The 22,709-nt window shown below is 37.1% G+C and overlaps 1 protein-coding gene across 5 annotated transcripts in view; it reads left to right on the forward strand.

The window, feature by feature from the left end:
• The first annotated feature begins 325 nt into the window (after positions 1-325).
• Positions 326-22,709, forward strand: part of LOC148025533 (putative peptide/nitrate transporter At3g43790) — a 292,616-nt gene continuing 270,232 nt past the window's right edge. For 2 of the 5 annotated variants that reach the window (XM_087692714.1, XM_087692713.1), the window contains exons 1-2: positions 326-596; positions 22,647-22,687. In XM_087692714.1, the coding sequence (XP_087548840.1) occupies positions 440-596; positions 22,647-22,687 (198 nt within the window). In that variant the 5' untranslated portion in view covers positions 326-439. Of the gene's footprint in view, positions 597-18,702; positions 19,540-22,646; positions 22,688-22,709 lie in introns of those variants that run through there. The other 3 variants (XM_087692715.1, XM_087692716.1, XM_087692718.1) reach the window with 3 other exon arrangements.

Consider the following 22,709-nt stretch of genomic DNA (forward strand, 5'->3'; position numbering starts at 1 on the left):
TCGTTATCCTTCTTTTACATTTGCGTTCTCTATTCTTTACATTTCCAGGGATCAAGATAGCTCTAGTTTTGTGACGTGCTTATACTCTCGTCGTCCGCGTACGTATGGACAAGAGCCAACAATATGTGGCTCTTTGCTTTTATATGTCATATGGTAGGAGACCCATCTATGGAACATTTGCGACCTAGGTACATAATGGAAAAAGAGACCTTAGCTCAAAGGTGGTTAATCGAAGGGTCATCGTGTGGGGTGTGAATGAGAATATTTCAATGGAGAAAAGGGGGTGTTCCGTGCATATAAGAGTTGTGCAAAGAGGTGGCGGGGGTGTGGAGAAGCCGGGGCGAGCTCTCACACACCACACACACACACACACACACACACTCTCTCTCTCTCTCTCTCTCTCTCTCTCATCAGATTTCTTGTGGCTCTCTCGCACGTAATGGAAGACGGCGCCTCTCAGCAGGAAGTGCCACTGCTGTCGTCATGGAGAAGATCAGATTGCCCCGGATGCAGACTGAAAATGCAGATGGAGGCCTCCCCAGGATCGCGTCCCACGAAAGAGCTTCTCGTTCTCTCTCTCATCACGCTTGCCAGCGGTACTCTCTCTCTCTCTCTCGGGTGGGTGCACTGTGTGTGCATGTGTCTAATGGTGTCATTTGGCTCCTAGTGCATGTGTGTGTGTGATATAATAGAACATGTGTGTGTGTGTGTGTGTGTGTGTGTGATATAATAGAACATGTGTGTGTGTTGTGTGTGTGTGTGTGACATAATAGAACATGTGTGTGTGTGTGTGTGTTGGACATAGAGAGAGAGAATGTGTCTCCATACTATCTTTCAACCTCATGTCTATCCTCTAATAAATATGAGGATTAACTTGATGCAATATGGTGTTTCACTCCTCTAGCTCTAATACAATATAACCATGGCCATAAGGCCTTGCCTTCCATTGTCTCAATTGTGCCATCCCTCTACCACATGCTTTGGTCATGATATTCTGCTAACTAACCACAAAAGGCATGGCAAAGGCTTTGCTTAGCAATAAGCTTTGGAGCTAGGATAACTTGTCAAGCATATCATTTCTTCCTTTCCCCTTAGCATGTGTGAGAGATCAATTGATTGGTAGAGTCATGCGATGTATCACTATTGAATGACCTCTCAATGATTATTTTGATGTGCATATGAGAGAGAGGGAAGATCTATGTGCGATTTCTCTACATCCATCATGCTTTGATGTTAAAGAGAGAGTATGTGTGTATGCACACCTCTAGTAGCATGAGGTCTTCTGCACCAACTTGATGCCAAATTTTTGGTCTCATAAGTTGTGCTTTGTTGTAGGCAAATACACAAAGAGAGCTATTTGTTGGATCCATACCAAGCAAATGTGTATTTGGAGAGAGAGAGAGAGAGAAAGAGAGCACATAATGAACAAAAGAAGAAACAAAGGTAGGAATGCTTTGATGGGTGGCTGGCTAGTTGGTTGGCTCGTGAATGCACATGTGGGCACACATTCTAAACTTCCCTCTCCCTCTCCCTCTCCCTCTCCCTCTCCCTCTACCTCTCTCTCTTTAAGTTTTTTCATTGTGTGTGTGTGTGGGCCTTTGGGGTGGGTGATGGAAGGAAGCATCAAGTTAATTTTCTCAAAAATAGAAGTACATTTTTTAAAATAGCGAAATAGTTAAAAAAAACTAAAAGGAAAGCGGGAGGGAGAGTAGAGGCCCGAGGGGGATGCTAAGTACTTTTTAAAATAGCAAAATAGTCTTTAAATATAAAAAAATAAAAGGAAAGGGTTAGGGGGGATGCGAAGTACTTTTTTAGAAAACAAAAAACATTGAAATTTAAAAAAAACGTTACAAATTACTTGCATTGCTACACCTGCGCCAACGCCGTTGCCCAAGCCCCTACTGAGAGAGAGAGAGAGAGAGAGAGAGAGAGAGAGAGAGACCTACGACGTGTGTGGGAGTCGAAACCGTTATAAACGTCAGGTTTGGGCATGCGGGTGATGGCCAGGGGGTTTGGGACCTGGGTGTGCCGGGGATGCCTGCCACGTGGTGCGTCAAAGTCAAAGGAGGTTTTCAGGGGGGTGCCATACGACGACATGTGACGCTCCCGAGTCTCGAAAACATCCTGTTAAAATATAGAATAGATTATATATTATATTATTTGGCTTGATACATCTAATTAATCTATATTCTATATTATATCAGACTATTTAGATTGTGGTTTTGATGATCCCCAAACCTCCACAATGATCCCTAACCTCCTAGCTTTCTTAAACCTCCCATAAGTGACTTCTCACCCCTTTGCCCTAAGATACTCATGCCCTTGCCTAATGATCAAAATAGGATTTAGGGTAAGGGCATGATGTGAAGATTCCAAAGGGCATGAGTTTCTCCTTTTGATACTCCAAAGACCTTACTCTGACAATTCACTTTTTGTTATCCACGCGATTGTCCCCTTACACAAGCTCTATGGTAGTTTTGCAATGTTTGTAAGTTGTTGACAAACATAAAATGTGGAGATGAGAGCATTTTTTATCTTAAAATAAGGATGATGAGGATGGTTTTATGGAAATGGTACATGGACCACTCACATGACATGCTCAATGATGATCTATGGAGAAATGGTACTTGCTACCAAAAGAGAAACTTTAGACTTTGCAATGTAATTATGGATGCAACTAGTATATTTGTTGTTGCATTATTGTCTTGGACTCTTGCGTAGCTTAGGTGGAAGGTGAAGAAGGCTCCTTTTTCGGGGGGGGGGCAAGCCATTAGTGAGATACCACTCTAAAAGAGCTAGAATTCTAACCTTGTGTCAGATACGGGTCAAGGGACAATCCCTAGTAGACAATTTCTATGGGTCGTATCTCCAATACAATAACTTCTCCAAGCCTTGCCTCATCAAGTTTGGACTTGCTAAGAATTCACAACTCCCTCTCCACCTCCCAAAGCATCTTCACCCAATCTTATGACATCAACATGTAATCTTTCTCTATAGGTTATTGCTATGGCTAGAATCATGTGTTTAAAAATTGGAAATCCTGTTCTTAGATCAATTTGCATGTTTAACATCTTTACACATAAGGTGCTTAGACAAAGGGAGCATGAGTCATCAAGTCGTTCGAGAACCATTCATGCTTGGTGCATGGAAGATATGGTAGAGATGGCCATTGTATAAGAAAGAGGACATAAAGTTGAAGACACTTGTTCTCAAATGAGGAATTGAAGAAGTTGCAAGAATCAAGGGAAAACAAGGGTGCCAAAAGTAGAGCAATAATGGGACATGACTTTTTATCAAATAAAAGAGGTAGAACATGAGAGAGAGAGAGAGAGAGAGAGAGAGAGAGAGAGAGAGAGAGAGAGAGAGAGAGAGAGAGAGAGAGAGAGGCAAGGGCAATTGAGGAGACAAGTTTTTATGCACATATGCAACTATCGATGTTGGTGATCACCAAGTAATATATTGTTTAAATATAGGGTAATAGACCATCCATTTTTATTTTGTTTTAAAATAATGAAATTGTTTGTGTAATGATGCAAAGGCACCAATCAATGTAGAAAGATAGAGATGTGTGCATTACACTTTTATATCTTACATTCTCACTCATCACATCCTTTGATAGCATGATAGTTGGAGAATGATAGAAGTTCCACTTTTTCTAGCATTGGTAATGCTTAGATTTATTTTTCTATATTTGGATTGAACCATGCATCGACAATGGAACATGCATGCCATGGTGTTGATAAAGGAAGGTTGTATGCAAGAGCCATAGCTAATTAGGTGATCTAGCATTGCCTTCTTTGTGATGCAACCATGTGGATGCACTTTTTTAGCTCTTTTTAAAAGGCAATCAAGGGATGTGGACATCATCAAAGGTGAGTTTGTAAGTCTATATATATTAAGATTTCAGTTTCATTACATATGGCAATCAAGGGATGTGGCCATCATCAAAGGTGAGTTTGTTAATCTATATATATTAAGATTTCATCATGACTAAGACTTTATGTAATGTTTCATTACTTTTGTCATCATAAAACCTCTCCAATGCTTTGGATATTTGTATATCACAAGTGTAGGCATCGTGGTTTTATAAGTAACAAAATAACTTATCAAGCCCTCCCCCTGCAGGCAAAAAAAAAAAAAAAAAAAAAAAACTTACTCCCACTACCTCCCCCAATTGAAGCCTTAGGTCACTCTCTCAATATATATGCATTTTTACAAGAGTATCATGTGTGGAGTCTATGTATGCACACAAGGTAGTACATTAAAAAGTCCTTAGCATACCACAATTCCGAGAGAGAGAGAGAGAGAGAGAGAGAGAGAGAGAGAGAGAGAGAGAGAGAGAGAGAGAGAGAGAGAGAGAGAGAGAGAGAGAGAGAGAGAGAGAGAGAGAGAGAGAGAGAGAGAGAGAGAGAGAGAGAGAGAGTGTGTGTGTGTGTGTGTGTGTGTATCTACAACTTCTAAAGTTCTAAGTCTCTCCATTCACACAAGGGTAGTACATTAATAGAGCCAGTGCATTTGCTTATGCTAGTCAATTGACAAACATGAGGCTCGACTCTCACTAACCTAGATGGGTATTTTAAATAAAATGTGAATATGAATGTATTTTCACGATTCAACACTATATCATTTAGGGTCTTAAAATTTTCTTTTAAAAATGTAGTCATTGTAGTATTTGATAGCATTTATTGATGGAAATAACATACATCTCTCATCCAAAGGTGAGGCACCTTGGAGTTGCTAAATTTGTCGAGAGATAGGCATGTGAACCTAATGTATGCAAGGGTTGATAAAGGGTAGCTAGGTGTGAATGAACTGGAGGGAAGGGGGAAACCCTAACCCTAGCCATCCAGAGGCTATTTAAATAGCCTAGAGGTCACTCTCAATGCAGTCAAGAGTGTACCAGTTGTACTTGTGAATAACTCATTAAGCAATATCTTCTTCTTGTACTTGAGCTCTCTCTCTCTCCCTCTTCGGCACACTCTTTTGCTCTCACTTTGATAATTTCAACATGGTATCAAAGCCATCTTTGATGCAATAAGCTTCCTTCAACTCCATTTTCCACTAAGTGCACATGAGCATGTCATTTTCTCACTAAACCTCTTTACCTCCATAGCTGCCTACCGTACCCACCTCTGTTGGAGGACCTGGGGTGAACAAAAGAGAGCATTGCTTTCTTTTGGAGAGTTGTTCCCCAGCTTAGGCCACTTTAGCACGCCACAACAAACCTCAACATTGGGTAGTTAGGAGGGCGCCATTGTTGGAATTCGTGAATCTGGCATAGATTTCGCAATGATCAATTCAACTCGATGGTGCAACCTACTGAGGGCACAATCATCCAAGCGATTTTAGAGCTTTGTTAGTCCCCCTAAGTGCACTATCTTCACCTAAGAGGGTTTGGAAAAATTATTTCCCTACTGCTCACACAAAGCAAAACCCTAGCTGTGGGTTTCATGGCAACCATAGCCAAGAAGCTTCAAGCTCTCCTATTTTCATTTTTTTCACTCTGGGAATCATTAATAGTGATTCTAATCACTGAAGCATATTCTCTGAAGCTTGTTCCAGATCTGGAAGCAGCTTCAACACTTAAGGGACATCAACGAGCTTACGGAAAAGTCGACTTTCAACCAGTCTTCTAGCATCTCATTAAGCTTGACATTAGTGTTTTAAAAAACTATTGATTAACCTTCTAATCACTTGCTTACTAGATATTTGTTAAATCTAGTATAAGCACATTAAACATTGTAACATCTCATATTGTAACACATTAAATTTAAGCCTACTATGTATTAATAATCTCTTTTTGCTTCCATACTTATTGGCCATTGTGTAAACGACTAGACATTGCCATTGCCTAGAGCGATTGGTAGTAAGACCTTCCTATCATGGCCATGGCTTATGCCGATGTTAGACCTCAAATTCATAAGTTAGATGGAAAAGACTTTCTCCATGGTAGGTACCAATGAAGTCTAAAATGAACGGAGCTATTGGACCTTTATCAAAGGGACCAAGGTTATTGATCCATCAAACTCACATGATATAAAAGATGATGAAAGAGCCCAAGACATAATCATGGTTCATCTAGATGAATCCCTAATCCATCACATTGATGAACTCTCCACTACCAAGGATAAATCGAATGAGCTTGAAAAGCTTTATGATGCTATAGGAAAGAACTCTAAAATTTTCCTTAAGATTGAAATTTTTAGTCTAGAGTATAAGCGAGGAGAAGACCTAGATAAGTTTATTTCTCACATGAAGGGGCTCATGCCACAGCTATCCTCACTTCAAGTTCCAATTCATGATAAAGACACCATTGCAATTCTCTTAAAGGCCGTAAAGAAGGTATTCCCAACCCTTGTAACTACTCTTACAAATATCCCAAATCCAACCTTGGAAAGCACCATCCAATCTTGTTTAGATGAGGAGAAAAGAAATAAAAAAGAAGGCAGCACCAGTCATGGATCTACTTCAACAGCTCGTGAACAACTCTTGGTTCATATTGTCTCCACCAAATGCTCATTTTGCAATAAGAAGGGACATCTTATTAGTAGCTGTTGGAAAAAATATCTTGATAAAATGAAGTGTAATAAATGTAAGAAGATAGAGCATATTACCAGTAAATGTCCTACCACCCTTGAAGTACCAAAAGAATTCGAGGCCAACTTTGCCTCCAAAACACCTGATTATTGACTTTTCTAAATCTATAAATGCTCTACTTATAAGCACTCTTGTAGACTGATCTATAAAGTTATCCCATTTTGTTTGAGGAGGGGCATTAACATGTCTTGTAACCCAATGTTACTTTGGCATTGAGGGGGGGTGTTGAGAGATAGGCATGTGAACCCTATGTATGAAAGGGTAGATAAGGGTAGTTGGGTGTGAATGAACTAGAGAGCAGGGGAAAACCCTAACCCTAGCCATCCATAGGCTATTTAAATAGCCTAGAGGTCACTCTCAATGCAAAGGAGAGTGTACCAATTGCACTTGTGAACAACTCATTAAGCAATATCTTCTTCTTGTACTTGAGCTCTCTCTCTTCCTATTGTGCACACTCTCTTGCTCTCACTTTGATATTTCAACAAAATTCACACTTAAAAGATTCATTGTTGCCATGAATCTTAGGTTGATTACATACCAAATGATGGACGACCACTTTATAAGTTTTTATCAAAGCACATATTTAGGGATTGGGTGTCCATAATCTTTTATATACTAGGGTAGAAAAATGAATTATGTGACACCCTTGAAAGAGCTCCATTAGGTTTGAGCTCTAATGCATCCAATGCAAATATTAAATGGTAGAAATGGAGAACATATAATCACCATCGTGCAAAACAAATATAAGAATCTAAAATACTGTGAATGAAACAAGTGATGCTGAATTTGAAATCACATGAATCAAAAAAGGGCTTTTATTCAATGGCAAGGGTGCACATTTGAAAAATTTCATGGCGAGACTAGTAAAACAATAGGGATTGAATCTCCAATAACCATTTAAGTAGCTTTATTCTAGTTGAGATAACCACTAGCCTAAGCCTTAATGTCATATTACTAGTTCACACTTGAAACAATAACATGCCATATTGCTAGGCCTTGCTTTGTTACCGGCTTCTGCACTCTAGAGAGAATGTGTCTTGTCGTTTACCTGCTAAATATGTAAACTCATTGCCATTTTTGGATAAGAAGTCTCTCTCACTCAAAATAGTAAAGTGACGAACAAGGATACACATTTTGCAAAACATTTATATATTTATTATTTTCACTCTTTTAAAAACATATCCTTTTGTTGTGTATTGTATCCATGTCTGTGGGTGGCCAATTTCAAATAGTACATATGTGTGACACTTGGTGTGTCATCAACATTAATCATTCTATATATTATTGAAATGGTGCGTAGATCGGATGATGTATGTGTACGTAGTGAATGTTGGAAGGTTCCCAAAACAAAGAACTCTACAAACCTTCATAATTTTAAGTAAAAAGCCAAAAGCAAATTTGCACGATATGAGACATAAGAGACCTCCCTCCCCTACCCTTGTGTGAGCACTTCACAAGGCATGTATTTATAGATTTATTTATCTTCAAGCTAAAAAATAGCCCACTTTACAAATAGCATGCTTTTACTTTTGGCGTTTGCATTTGCCCAAATATAGAGTAAGGCGTTTGGACATCTAAAAGTCGGGTTGTGTCCAAATATAAATATCAAATAATAAAATATTTAATGGAGTGCCTATGTGCATACAAGATAATAAATATTTTGTTAAGCGGCGTTGTAAATAAGCGCACTTAAATAAATATTGGTGCCACACCTTTAGTGATAAGGCGTGCACCCATTAAAAATAGTAACTCTTCTAGGCATTTGGATTAATGCTATTGCCCAGTGCTACCCAACGCCACTAGCGCCTACTTTACACATCAACTGAAGCATTCACAATTATTAGAAAATAATTAAATAAAATCTAACAAAAGTGAATACCTAGCAGTTTTCAACTACAAAATAATTAAATAGGTTGAAACTCTATCCTAACCTTAATTGCATTCGAGTGCATCCAACAAAAGTGAATACCTAGCAGTCTTCAACTACAAAATAATTAAATAGGTTGAAACTCTATTCTAACCTTAATTGCATTCGAGTACGCACTCTAAACTCGTAAACATCCATTAATTTAATATGTATTTTATGGAATTACCCGCTATGGAATCACCCACGTGCACATTAAGTTAATTTGACACTCGAAAAGAACAAGCGTCCCCGTCAACTTCTTGTACAAGGAATCCTCCTTATATACAAGCCCTAGCAAATAAATAGTTTCTTACGGAATCCACCGTGGACTATGCCTCCTGGCATTATACTCACGGAGTGGGATAGCAATTATCCTCAATTGTTATTAACTCAATGTGGAGTGAACAGTGAGGGCTAAGCACTTAGGTCCCAGGGGTGCATCCATTGGGCCTCTTCAACAGGATGATTTTTAAACTTAACCAAATACCTAGAATATCTACAGTGAGTTCTAATGGTCATAAAATCAGTATCTAGAATAGTTTCATGTTCAAGGATTTTAGTTTCTTATTCTAACAAATGAGGGTTTTCATAGATAGAGTGGACATGTAATTGGCCTGTAAAAGGTCGTAACAAACTGATATCAAAAGTATTATGGATCTTCCAATGTTTGGGTGGTTCTAATTTGAATGCATTGTCATTGATCTTGTGAATTATTTTGAAAGGTCCATAAAATCTATGCTGTAATTTAACAACAAGGTGTTTCTTAACACTTTTTCAATCTTCTCTTTTCAATGTGTAACCAAACATAATCACTAACATTGAAACTCATGGCTTGTCTTTTTTTATTAGCTTGTTTAGTGTATGATTACTAGGCTTTCGCAATTATATCTTTAACTCGAGCAAAAATAGTAGCATGAGTATTGGCAATATTATCAACTTTAACTTTATTTAACAATGATGTGACAAGTGTCAATAATCTATGTCCATAAATGATTTTAAAATGTGCTTTATGAGTAGCTGTATGTGGTGTATTATTGTATGCAAATTGAAGTAGATGTAAATGTGTGTCCCATGTTTGTGGTTTTGAAATTATGCATGCACGCAAAAGATTTAGAATTGTAATGTGTTTACCCGTTGGTTTCAAGATGGAATATAGATGAGAAATCAATATTAGTATCCAAATTAACAAACAAAGTAGTCCAAAATTTATTACAAAATCTAAAATCATGATTAGAAATAATAACTTTTGGTAAACCATGATTAGTGTGAAAAGAGTCTTCAAGAATAATTGCACAGTTGGAGATGCAGTTAATATTTTCTTGCATAGTAGAAAATATAATTGTTTACTAAATCGATCTACTATAGTCCAAATCATATCATGATTAGCTTGTCTATTAGACAAACTAGTTATAAAATCCATTGAAATATGTTTCCATGAACGGTCAGGATTGATAAATACATTAACAAATCATATTCCTTACCATGGTGTCGCTTGACTCTTTGGCAAATTAGACACTTAGAGACAAAGTTAGAAATATCAAATTCCATTTCCGACTAGTAAAAATCTTCAACCAATGTTCTTAAAGTGGAAATAATACCTCTATGTCCTTGATATGGATGACAATTAATTTTTTACAACACAAATAATCTAAATTGAACAATGACACAATCTTTTCTCATTAAATATAAATCCATTAGAATAAGATAAAAAAGTAATTAAAATTCAATTATTAGCAACTAATTTGTTTCAATCAGCTTGAAAACTGGGATCATGGTCATAGGTATCTTTCAGAGGAGTAAGGGAATCAAATAATAAAATGGAAATATTATGAATACTTGGTCTTCTACTCAATGCATTGGCAACAACATTTTCTCTTCTTGGCTAATATTGGACAAGTGGATGAAAACTTTGAATGAAAGCATCCCATTTCACATAGCGGTTAGAAATTTATGGACTAGCTAAGGAAATGTTTGATACTTTGCTAGTCAGTTTTAATCATAAATTCAGATACCATTAGATAATGTTTTCATTGACGTAAGGCTTGAACTATATCTAATAATTATTTATCTTAGGTGGAATACTTTAACTCAGAAGGTTTAAGTTTGCAACTAGAATAGGCTATGGGATGTGAATCTTGCATGAGGACAGCTATTATTCTTAATCCACTAGCATTAATGACTACTAGAAAGAATGGTCGATTAAAATCAGGTTATTGCAAGACAGATGTATGTGTTAAAGCATGTTTCAACAAATTAAAAGACTTTTGTTGGTTGTCAAACCAACAATACATAGCAACTTTCTTTAACAATTTCGTCAAAGGTAATGCAAGCAATGAAAATTTTCTCTTAAATTTTCTATAAAAGCTGACAATGTCTAAGAAAGAATGTAACTCATGTATATTTTTAGGGATTGACGAATTCAAAATTACCTCTATCTTTTTAGGATCAACATGAATACCATTAGAAGAAACAATGTGACCTAAGTATTCAATTTGGGTTTGAAAAAATTCACTTTGTCACTATTAGCATACAATTGATTCTCTTTCAACAATTTGAAAACTAAATATAGATGTTCACAATGCTCATTCTCATCCTTACTGAAAACCAAAATATCATCAAAGAAAACAATCACATAATTCTGATTCTTTAAAAATATATGATTTGTCATATGACTGAATGTAGCTGGTACATTGGTTAAACCGAAAGGCATAATAAGAAATTCATAATGACCAAACTGAGTTCTGAATGCAATCTTAAAAATATTAGGTGTATCCAAGCGTACTTGATGATATTCAGATTTGAGATCTATCTTGCTAAAAATGGTGGCCCCTTGTAGTTTATCCATGAGATCATCTAACCTAGGCATCGGATATTCTAAATACTGATTTTGTTTAGGGCACGATAGTCAATGTACATCCTATAGGTATTATTTTTCTTCTTAACTAATATGACAAGTGCACCAAAATGAGAACTACTAGGTCTAATGAGTCCTCGGTTCAACAATTCTTTAACTTGTGTTTGGATTTCTTTTTGTTCAATCGGATTATGTCTATAAGGTGCTTTACATGGTGGTTGAGAACGTGGGATTAAATCTATTTTATAGTCTTCAAGATGTGTAGGTGGTAAACCAGGTGGTAAATCAAGCAGCAAAACAATCTTTAAATTGTGAAAAAAATTGTACATGCGTAGGATACATCTTATTTTCCTTAGCTTTAATTTCATTCACTCATACTAAATATGTTTTACTATCTTTTCTCAATACACGTTTAGCATGTGTATGACTAAGCAGTGAAAAATTATCAAAGGTGTGCAATCCATGTAATGTGATTTGGTTTCCATTAAAATGAATTTTCATAGAATGTGTGAAATAATCTATATCATGGTTATATTTGTGATGCCAAGGCATTCCTAAAATAATATCACTAGCTTGCAAAGGCACAACCAAGAAATTTCTATGCTCAACATAATCACCGATTTTAATCTCTAAATCATGCACTTCTTGTGTACCATTGTATCTAGTGTCTAAGAATCTAGTCTTTATGCAATAATGAGTTGGGATATAAGATAAATTTAATTCTTTTACCAACTTTGCGAAAATTAAAATCATGTATGCTTCCAACATGATGCAAAACAATATTTTCTTGACCATATAAAAAACATTTCATTGTTAATAACGAATGAGGATTTGGCATACCCGGTAAAGTATCTGAAGCTTCATCGATATCATCATCATCTTCAGTGAAGTCTGGTATATCTTCATGGTCTTCATCATCAGTCGCTCCCAAGTGATTGATTTGAACAACTTGCTTCTTGGACTAACAGTTTGCTGCTAAGTGTCTAGGCTGATGACACTTATAGCAAACCATAAGCTTTGCTTTGGAGACATTATTGGTAAGGGCTAGAAGTTTGGGTATATTGGGATTTGGCTGGAGGGAAGGCTTAGGGTTTGAATTTGTATTGACGGTAAGGCAAGAGGTCAAGTCTAAGGTTTACAGATAGAAAAAGGAGCAAAGTGATTTTGATTGAATTTTTAGAAATTAGAATTGAATTACTTTCTACCAAAGTTACCATTAACCGAAAGTTGTTGTGGTCACTTTTTTCGTCCATAAATTTTATTCTCCGCATCATGCGCTAAAGAAATCGTATTCTCTAAAGTCTTTGGCTTGAACATATTCACTTTTGCATAGAAGTAACCAAGTAAACTAGACATGTACTTGCTCTTATGAGTCACCTCATGAACATCTTCAAGCATTCGAAGTTGAAGTAAGGTACTCCAGAAACGCTTAGTGTATTGCGGGATGGATTCACAATCTCTTTGTTGTAGGAGATCCCACTTTTTGATGGCTTTCTCATAGAATTGAGGCGGAAGGAAATTTTTCAAAATTTTCTTTTGAAAGGCTTCCCAAGTAGAGGGACAATCAATACTCTTGCAGACAACAGTCCACCATAATGATGCTATGTTTGCTAGATGGTTAGTGACGCATTTAAGTTTATCTTTTTTAGCATATTGCTCTTCATGAAAATAGTTGTTAAACTTATTAATAAAAGCAAGAACAATTTTTCTATTATGTCGCCTAATTAAAAGTGCAGAATTTAAAATTTCTTTGACTTATCTTGGCCTCTTTCCTAAGAGCCTGTGCATTGAGCGCCGCATCAATAGTATGTCGAATGACATCTTGAGGTTGCGCTATGTCTTGCTCGACAGTGAATTGTTAAAGTGTAGTTAGTTGTGCTTGCAAGTTTTAATATTCCCTTCGCTCTTCTTGAAGCTGCATCATGATTAGATCCAAATTCTGTTCCATAGTTGGCTTTGGCAAATTGCCTTCGCCCATAAAATCTTCCATGTTATGATCTGACATCCTAGTTTGGATTGAAGATCCATTGCTCGTCCTCTAGTCACGTGTGAAGAAGATCACCATGAATTTGCTTTGTTTATTGGTATGCCTTTGCTTTTACAATCTTGCTTTTCTCAGATACGGCAGTTGAAAATGGTATTCTTCCAAGCAAAATAGTCTTCCGCATAGACTGCACGTGACAGCCTACTTGCTATAAATTCATTCAGCCAAGTTGCAGGTGGGAACAGGGGCTTACCAAGGCTTCAAAACTAGTTCGAGAGTACCACAGTATGAATGCGTGCTATGTAAAAGATTGATAGTTAAGCTTTAAGCTTAATAACTTAAAGCTTTTTAAAAGCTTAATAAATTTGATAAATTCGGCACAAGATAACAATATGGGTTTGAGGGAATCACTGCCAACAAGTATATGTCGAGTTACTTGTTTGAGGAATTAGAGCTTAAGCTCTCTCTAAGCTTAAACATAAAGCTTAGTAATTCTCATGAACATCAATTGCTTTCTTTGTGATAAAAACGACTTGTATAAGAGACTTCCTAAGTAGTCCTTCGCCTCCTGTGAGGTCCTTCGCGATCAAAGGGTACAACAGGGGGTTCTTCACCGCCAGAAATACGCTTGTGTTGTTAATTCATCGCGAGACAGCCTGTAGAGCCTGTTGTTTCAAGAGCTTTGCCTTCGTGTGAGATGTCAAGGGATTGGAAGCTCTTGATCTCAGCTAAGCTCTGATACCACTAGTGCGCATATTGGATGTTATATGCATATATAGTGAATGCTGGAAGGTCCCCAAGAACAGAGAACTCTACAAACCTTCATAATTTCAAGTAAAAAGCCAAAAGCAAATTTGCACGACATGAGATAAAAGAGACAAATTGGGTGCAATCTCTTTCCCATGCCCTTGTGTGAGTGCTTCACAAGGCATGCATTTATAGATTTATTTATCTTCAAGCTTAAAAATAGCACACTTTACAAATAGCATGCTTTTGCTTTTGGCGTTTGTATTTGCCCAAATATAGAGTAAGACATTTGGATGTCCAAAAGTCAGACTGTGCCCAAATACAAATATCAAATAATAAAATATTTAACGGAACGTCTATGCGTATAAAAAATAATAAATTCTTTGTTAAACACTTTAATAAATAAGTGTGCTTAAATAAATATTGGTGCCATGTATTTAGTGATAAGGTGCGCACCCATAAAAAATAGTAACTCTTCCAGATATTTGGATTCTCAATATCCCCCGATGTTGCCTAACACCACCGCCACTTGCTCTACACATTAGCTGAAGCATTTACAATTGTTAGAAAGTAATTAAATAAAATGCAACAAAAGTGAATACCTAGCAGTCTTCAACTACAAAATAATTAAATAGGTTGGAACTCTATCGTAACCTTAATTTCATTGGAGTGCACACTCTAAATTCGTAAATGTCCATTAATTTAATATATATTTTACGAAATCACCTACTATGGAATCACCCACGTGTACATTAAATTAATTTGATGTTTGAAAAGGACAGGTATCCTCGTCAATTTCTCGCACAAGGAATCCTCATTGTGTATGAGCCCTGACAAATAAATAGTTCCTTACAAAATCTACCGTGAAATATGCCTCCTAGCATCATGAAAGGTTTATTAAAATCCTCTTTCTGAAGCACCAAAACTTTCTTGAACTTTAGAAGATCTCATTTTTTAACTATTCTATCTTTATAGTTTTGCCACTATACATGAATTTTTTTGATTTGCCATATATTAGTAATCTTCCTTCAATTAACAAAATTTTGTCAATTTTTTTTATTAAAACAAAGAGGGTTTAACTAAACACACACACACACACACACACACACTCTCTCTCTCTCTCTCTCTCTCTCTCTCTCTCTCTCTCTCTCTCTCTCTCTCTCTCTCTCAAAGGGAATAAACTATCTTTTGAAGTTCCCTTGCTCTCACAAAGTTCGTTGCATCATCGTTACTTGCCTCTATCTCCCTCTCTCTCTTTATTGTGTAGGCCACCCTCAAGACTATCTCCTAAGGGATCTTAAAGACCCTCAAGAGTTCAGATTTATGGTCAAAAGTGCATCTTTTACGTGCAATCAATCATGACCATTACTTTTTGAAAAAGTAAACCCAACTAAGAATGTAAAACCAACCTATTAGAAAGTGGATTCCTAGATAAAGATTGTCGAAAAACAACTTGGCAAAAAATGGGTACTATAAAACAAGCTAAAAAGTATTATCCCTAACATGTCCATCATAATAGTCTAATGGTTTCAAAGTTTGCACTATATTTGAAAGGTGGTAAATTCAAATGCTTTCATATTTTCTCTTTATATTTCCTCAAGCGTTTTAATATCTTCCTGAAAATTTTAATCTTATTTTGTATTTGTCTTGAATTATCTTGCTAAAATTTTCAAGTGAACTCTCTCAATTTAATCTCTTCCTTAAAATTTTAACCTATTTTTGTATTTGTCTTTAACTCTCTTCCTAAGTTTTTTCAAGTGAACTCTCTTCCTAAATTGAAATTCCATTTACTTGCAAAGGTTGAGTATGTAAATTTTAACCAAAATCTCTTAAGTGTAGCAAAAGCCATATGTTATTATGGTGGATCTATCCCTTTTTTTCATGGCGAGGAGCTATTTATCATCACGAATGGGAATGTTGCCCCTCGTCCAAATGACCATTATTTGACTGCTTCTTCAATAATAGTGGGTTGTTGAGCTTACGTGTTAGGTGCCTTCTGTAAGAAGCATCTAATTTTTTTAAATTCCAATTTACAAAGTGGTTACAATTTCATATTAAGGAATTTTAACTTATCACCTCAAAAATATAGTGCAAACTATGAAACCATTAGATTATTATGATGGATACATTAAGGAGCATACTTTCAACTTGTGACAATCCACTTTCTGATGGGCTAAGTTTACATCTTGCATGGGTTTAGTTTGGTAGCTAGGTTTAATTTTTCAAAGAATAATAGTCATGATTGATTGCACGTAAAAGTGGGTTGCCATTTTTTGGCAGCCCACTTTGGGCTAAGTTTACATCTTGGCTTGGTTTACTTCGGTAGCTAGGTTTTATTTTTCAAAGAATAATAGTCATGATTGATTGTATGTAAAAGATGCACTTTTGACTCTAGATCCCAAATCTTGCGGGTCTTTAAGACCATGTACAAGTAGGACATGAACACACACACACACACACACACACACACACACACACACACACACACTCTCTCTCTCTCTCTCTCTCTCTCTCTCTCTCTCTCTCTCTCTCTCTCTCTCTCTCTCTCTCTCTCGTGGAAGCCATCAATGATACCCATTTGTTAAATAATTAAATAAGTTATATGATGGAATTTTGGGATCCCATTTTAACATTGAACTTATATCTTTTGATGAAGAATTCAATTATTAAGATCCTCCTTCTTTCCATTTGTTGATATCTACTTTTATTTTGAGCTTGATCCAAGTTTTTGGTATTAGATCCTAAACCTACATGCTCACCATAAACTAGTTGCACCTACAAAAAGTGCCAAAATTCACACTCCTTGCCCATCCACATGAGTATTCTAATTATCACATCAAGATCAATTTGATGAACATTATGCATAATACTTCAACTTTTCATGCTACATAAAAGTGCCCAAATAAGTACCCATATCATGTTTTTGTGGCATTGCTAATTATCAAGGCTTTATTGAGATATCAAATTTGTTTTTGGCCCTATTGATGTATCTTTGCTAATTTTTATCAAGGCCCTTTTGATGTGAGGTTGCACCTTTGATTGTTAATCATTTGTTCAATATTTTTCGATGCTTTTCTCGCTTTGCAACATTTAAGATTTTAAGCATTTTGATTAATGAATTCCATCTATACTTTATGGTGACTTACGAAGTCCATGAAAATTACAAGGAGAATTGTAATGACTCCCTCTTTATTTGTTTTTTATGAGGATTACAATTGTAACAAGGCCCAAAAGTGCTTCCCAAGCACTATGCATTTTAGCACACAGATAATCAATAAAAGATTGCTACATTAAGTGATTATGCCCCTCTTGAGTCAGTAGCATAGTTTACATCATTGTAAATTACCATGAATACAAAAAAGGAAAGATGCTGGTGAGGTGTAATAATGATATGATATGGGCCTCCATGCACAAAGGATCCTTCGAATGTATGTCTATATAGGATCAAAGGTATGAGAGAGAGAGAGAGAGAGAGAGAGAGAGAGAGAGAGAGAGAGAGAGAGAGAGAGAGAGAGAGAGAGAGAGAGAGAGAGAGAGAGAGAGAGAGACACCATACCAAGTAAAAAATGTAGAAAATAAGATTATAAATAGAAAAACACCCAAATTTAGATGTCTTTCAAATCCTAGATATAGGTTTCTTGTTAACAATCAACAAGATAATATCAGGATTGGGGTGTGGCTCTTGGAGAGCTACAATATAAAGCTTGCCACAATTGCAATTGGGAATATGTTGTATAGTCCTACCACTATGTGAGTTGCCATGATCATGTAAAATGCACTTCATTTCATAGCATCATGCAAACCATAAGCGAGCATGCTTGAATGTTAGGGATGCTTTATGCGATGCCATTGCAACACAAATAAGCAAGCAATTTGGTTGGATGAGAATACTTTCAAGATGTTTGGTACTTGCTTAATATCACTTTGTAGACTTTTAAGTCTCAATGCTTGTAGAGGATTTACTCTCAATCTTAAGAATGAACAAACTATTTTTGAGATGTATGTTTGGTACTTTCTTAGTATCACTTTGTAGACTTTTAAGTCTCAATGCTTGTAGAGGATTTACTCTCGATCTTAAGAATGAACAAACAATTTTTTGAGATGTATGTATAAATTTCAATGCCAAATTGATCAATGTTTACCAAGAGCCAAAATAAACAATTTGAGAAGGTGGTTAATTCTAATGTATCCATAGCAAAAGATTCTATGGCCAAGATAGTAGAATTTTTCATTATTGCCCTTGAGATTGTAGAAGGCATTGAGATGTTATTGCACCATGATGTATCTAACTCTACTTGCATTTGTGTATCATGCATGCATATATATTTAATAGACTCCTTTCACATTCTTATATATAATGTAAGAAGATAATTCATAGCATGTAACAAGGTTTTTGTCCTCATTGTGTGTGTGTGAGAGAGAGAGAGATTGTAACACCTTCCTAAAAACCCTAATGTTTAGTTGAAGCCCCTCTAACAAAGCCTAATGCTAGCCAGCACTAAATCACTAAGCCTAGAGTCATTGGTTCAGTCTTAAAACCGGTGTCATGGGGGTCTTTAAAAGGTTTTTTCAGAAAACCAGAAACCCCCCAAGATCCCGTGGGGGGTTTCTAAATCCCCTCTTCCCATTGAGAATCCCCTCACAAGGGTTTCTCTAAAGAAAACCTTTTCCCATTTTTGGGAGAAGGCTTCCGAGGCTCATCTCCACGATCTCAAATTTGGGGAAAAGTAATGCATTCTAACATTTTCTTTAGAGTGAGGGAGTGTTCACCGGACAGAACATCCATGGCGTGGCTTCTTATTTGAACATGTCGATACCCCCCGCTTCCGCTGCTTACAGACTAGCTTCTTGCATGGAAAGACAGTTCATAAGCACACCAGTGACTAGCCTGCGGGCACCCCAACCGATGGAGAAAAAGAAAATATAGGATTTGGAGCCGTTCTCCTTGGTTTTTTCTGGTTTTGTTACTAAAACAGGAAACCTTCAGTCGGTTTTCACCAAAACAAATGAAGGTTCATTGATGCAGAGCTGGTTTTTATCAAGACAAGTGACCACGGTCCACATTGTTCATCAATAATGAAGTGTTAAAAAAATTTGAACAGGGATTTCAGAGCTTCATCTGTGAGAGCATACACTGAAGGATAGTTCTCCATGGACACTGGTGCTTCGGTTTCCCATCTCACATTGGGATGATGGATTCCAGTGCAAGTCTTACAGTTTGGATAAACTCCCTGCAGCCTAGTCTTTGATCATCATCTTGTGTTACCAACTGGGAATCAACCTGGATTGTCATGTTTTGCCAATGGACAACACATGCAGATCTCGTAGACAATCTATAGTGCCACTGGGACAGACTTCATGGTGGATTTTTGCTGAGCTATCAAGTGTAGCCCTACCTTTGTAGCTGCTTCTAGCCGGAATACCTCACTGAGGTGTGGGCGAGGAATTCAAGTGATTCTCTCACGAGGCCTCTAGTCAGTCTGCTTGTATTATATACTTAGAATCCACAAGATATGTGCTAATCAACGCTGGCACCTGAAGCTAGGCAGAGTATCTCCATGGTTGCCATGGAAGCCTGAAAATTGTCCTTTTCACTGTCCAAATAAACAGCTGTATTATCTGCAGACTCCACATCCACAAGCGTGGCTGTGAGCTGAAGAGTATAGTGCTGGAACACATTTGATCCACTGCTCAGGAAAGCCCATCCTCAGCATTGTACCCTAAAGAACCCCCAGTTGACTCTTATTGTAAGCCTCTTAAAATCGAGAGGTATAGACAATATGATTTTGATTCCTGGATTTGGCTAAGGTTGTAGTCCTGTAATATGTGAATGTATTGCACAAGATGTTGTGGTCCCATATCCTACGTCAGATGAATGATATTTGACATCATTGGAAATCAATCGCTTTGCTAGGAATCACTCCAATCTCAACTGGAGTGGTAACTTGAAAATGGAAGCACTTACACCCAAATGCAGCAACATCCCTCATCAATTATCACTTCTCTGTGCTTCTAGATCTTGAGACTTCAAGCTTGTTGAATGTGCCCTCTCTAATCATAGCTATGTCATCCAGATGAGTGAGAAGCCCAAGCTTTGTGATGTGCCACATGAGGCTGGCCTCAAAAAGCTTTGCCAAGGAAAGCTTGAACAAAATGATTCTCCTAGGAAAGATGCTTGCTTGCTCATGAATCCAGAACACTCCACATCTCCAATCCAGAACACAACATCTTCAAGGCTTGGGTGACATGAGTCAAAATCACATTTTTACCCCCTTTTCATGTAGATAGACAAGCTCGAATCTTCATGTCACGCACCTGTGATCAAATGTCTTGGAATAGAAAGCTATTGTGAAGTTACCACCCATAATGCACAAGAACCAAGTGCTTGTGATAGCACTTTAGCCTGACTCTTCATTTGAGAGCCAATGAGGGCACTTGGACGTTTCTTTAGTCATGATGTCTCAAGCATGACTAAAGAAACGTCCCAAACGTCTCAAGCATGTAGTAATAGCACATGCCTAGCCCGTTCACTGTTGTATGCTTATGCAATAATAGAAATTACTCCTAACCTGTCTTTGAAGGTCGGAGGGCATTGTAAACATATGATGGTATCAATGCTTAACAATGTCCCAAGCATGTAGTAGTTGTACGTACCCAGCCAGTTCACTATTGTATGCTTATGCAACAATAGCAATTACTCCTAGCCTGTCTTTGAAGGTTGGAGGGCATTGTAAACATATGATGGTATCAATGCTTAACAAGCAGGGGTGCAGGGAGGCAAGTTATCTTTCATTTCCATGTTGATAGATTGGCAACAATGGGTTAAATGGTGGCCTACAAAACTAGAACCTGGTCACACAGGTGCAATACAAAATTAGTCCACTATGACTAGGAGTTTCTTGTACACTCAAGAAGTGGAGAGACTTTGTTTTAGGCTGCTATGATGGTGCAGTTTCTCAGCTTCATTGTAAATGTGTCTCCCTGGCTGGCCTATAAAACCGGAATCTAGTCACTCAGCTGCAATAAGACATAATCCCACTTAGGACTGGGCATTGCTTGCAATTTTGCACACACTCGAGAACTGGTGACACATTCATTTAGGCTGCTATTATGGTGCAGTTCCTTACTGAATCTGTTCTTGGTCAACTCTAGGTCCTTCAATCAAACAAGGACCTGCATCATCAATCCAGGTCTGGTTTTGGGGCTGTTTTCTTAGTCTGTATATTAACATCGTTATATAGCTGGACCTGTTATCTACATGCCACTCTTTTATATATTTCATATGATACTATATTTTTCAACCACAAAAGCAGTTCATCTGCGTGCATGAGCTCTCTCCTTTAGCCCTATGCATATATAATACACGTATGTCTTAGCTGCAAAATTCAATTTCAGCACGTTTGATCAGATTCCTTGGTGTATGGGAATTTGGGGTTATTGTCATGAAATCAACATTGTACATTTAAACACCTTTTGTTTTGCATAGATAGTTTCCTCAATTACATCAATTAATCCTCAATCTAGGATTCTCTTTGAGGATCAATGGACACCTCATTGCAAATTACACATGCCAGATTATCTCGAACGTACCTCTCAGCAAACAAAGATGGTTGAAAAGAACGTGTTCATAAAACCAAGATTAATAAGGAGCAAATTGGCAGCTTGACCACATAGGATGAGTGATGCTTATTGATGACCAAGGCACCTCAGATGAGAATGTGACTGTGCGTAGATGATCGAAGGTCAAAGATACCTCATATTTTAGAGGCTGGGAAACCTGTATGAGCATAGTACTGTGCCTTCTAGAAAATCCCAATCCACCCTATCATACTTTCTTAGATTCTATTGGTAGGACAACCAAATGCTTGTTGCTAAGTCTTACTACTGTGGTGCTTCTACAAAGTGGAGATAAAATCTTTGATATGAGTGTTTGATAAGAAGGCCTACAGATTAAACTATGTATACGATGGTAATGCAAAAAACATACCAGAGCCTTTCTTTATGAGACAGGTGGGAATTTTTTTCATAATTACTCTGGTGTGCTTAGATGTAAGCTTCTCGTCAAGGTGCAGATCTGTATTGATATATAAGAGGGTGACTGTATCAAAGTTGTCAAGAAATCAATTGTATACATTTTACTATAGCAATAGCCAAGGCTAGTCAATGCAATTTCTCTTCTTTTGTGGCCTACAACATTTTCATTCATTAGTTTGCAAAGCTTATCCTTTACATCTTTCACAAAACAAACAGACCTATGCTCAGTCATCTTTATTTGAATGGAATTGCTCTCACTGCCAAGATAGTGATCTCCACTACCCTCCTTCTGGACAGCCATCTTAAAATGATGGAAATGCACTTGAAGTTCTCAATATGATTGTATCACTCCTCCCTAGATGAGTATGCAAGAGGTGCCATGGATATGTTTGTTGACTTACCACTGTAAACATTCATTTCTTTTGCTAAAGTACCAGTAATGTGTATTGAGATGTGTCATTTGATCATGCATAGTTATTTTGTCTCTTGATGTCTCTGATGGGCCTTGCCATGGATATTTGCAGCATTACCAATGTCTTCCTTGTTCCCATATCTGTACTTTATGGTAAGTTCCATCTGTTCTGTAG

Source organism: Lygodium microphyllum, chromosome 14 (genome assembly GCF_053477565.2).
Source record: "Lygodium microphyllum isolate KBCC chromosome 14, Lygodium_microphyllum_v1.1.10, whole genome shotgun sequence".
Classification (NCBI taxonomy): domain Eukaryota; kingdom Viridiplantae; phylum Streptophyta; class Polypodiopsida; order Schizaeales; family Lygodiaceae; genus Lygodium; species Lygodium microphyllum.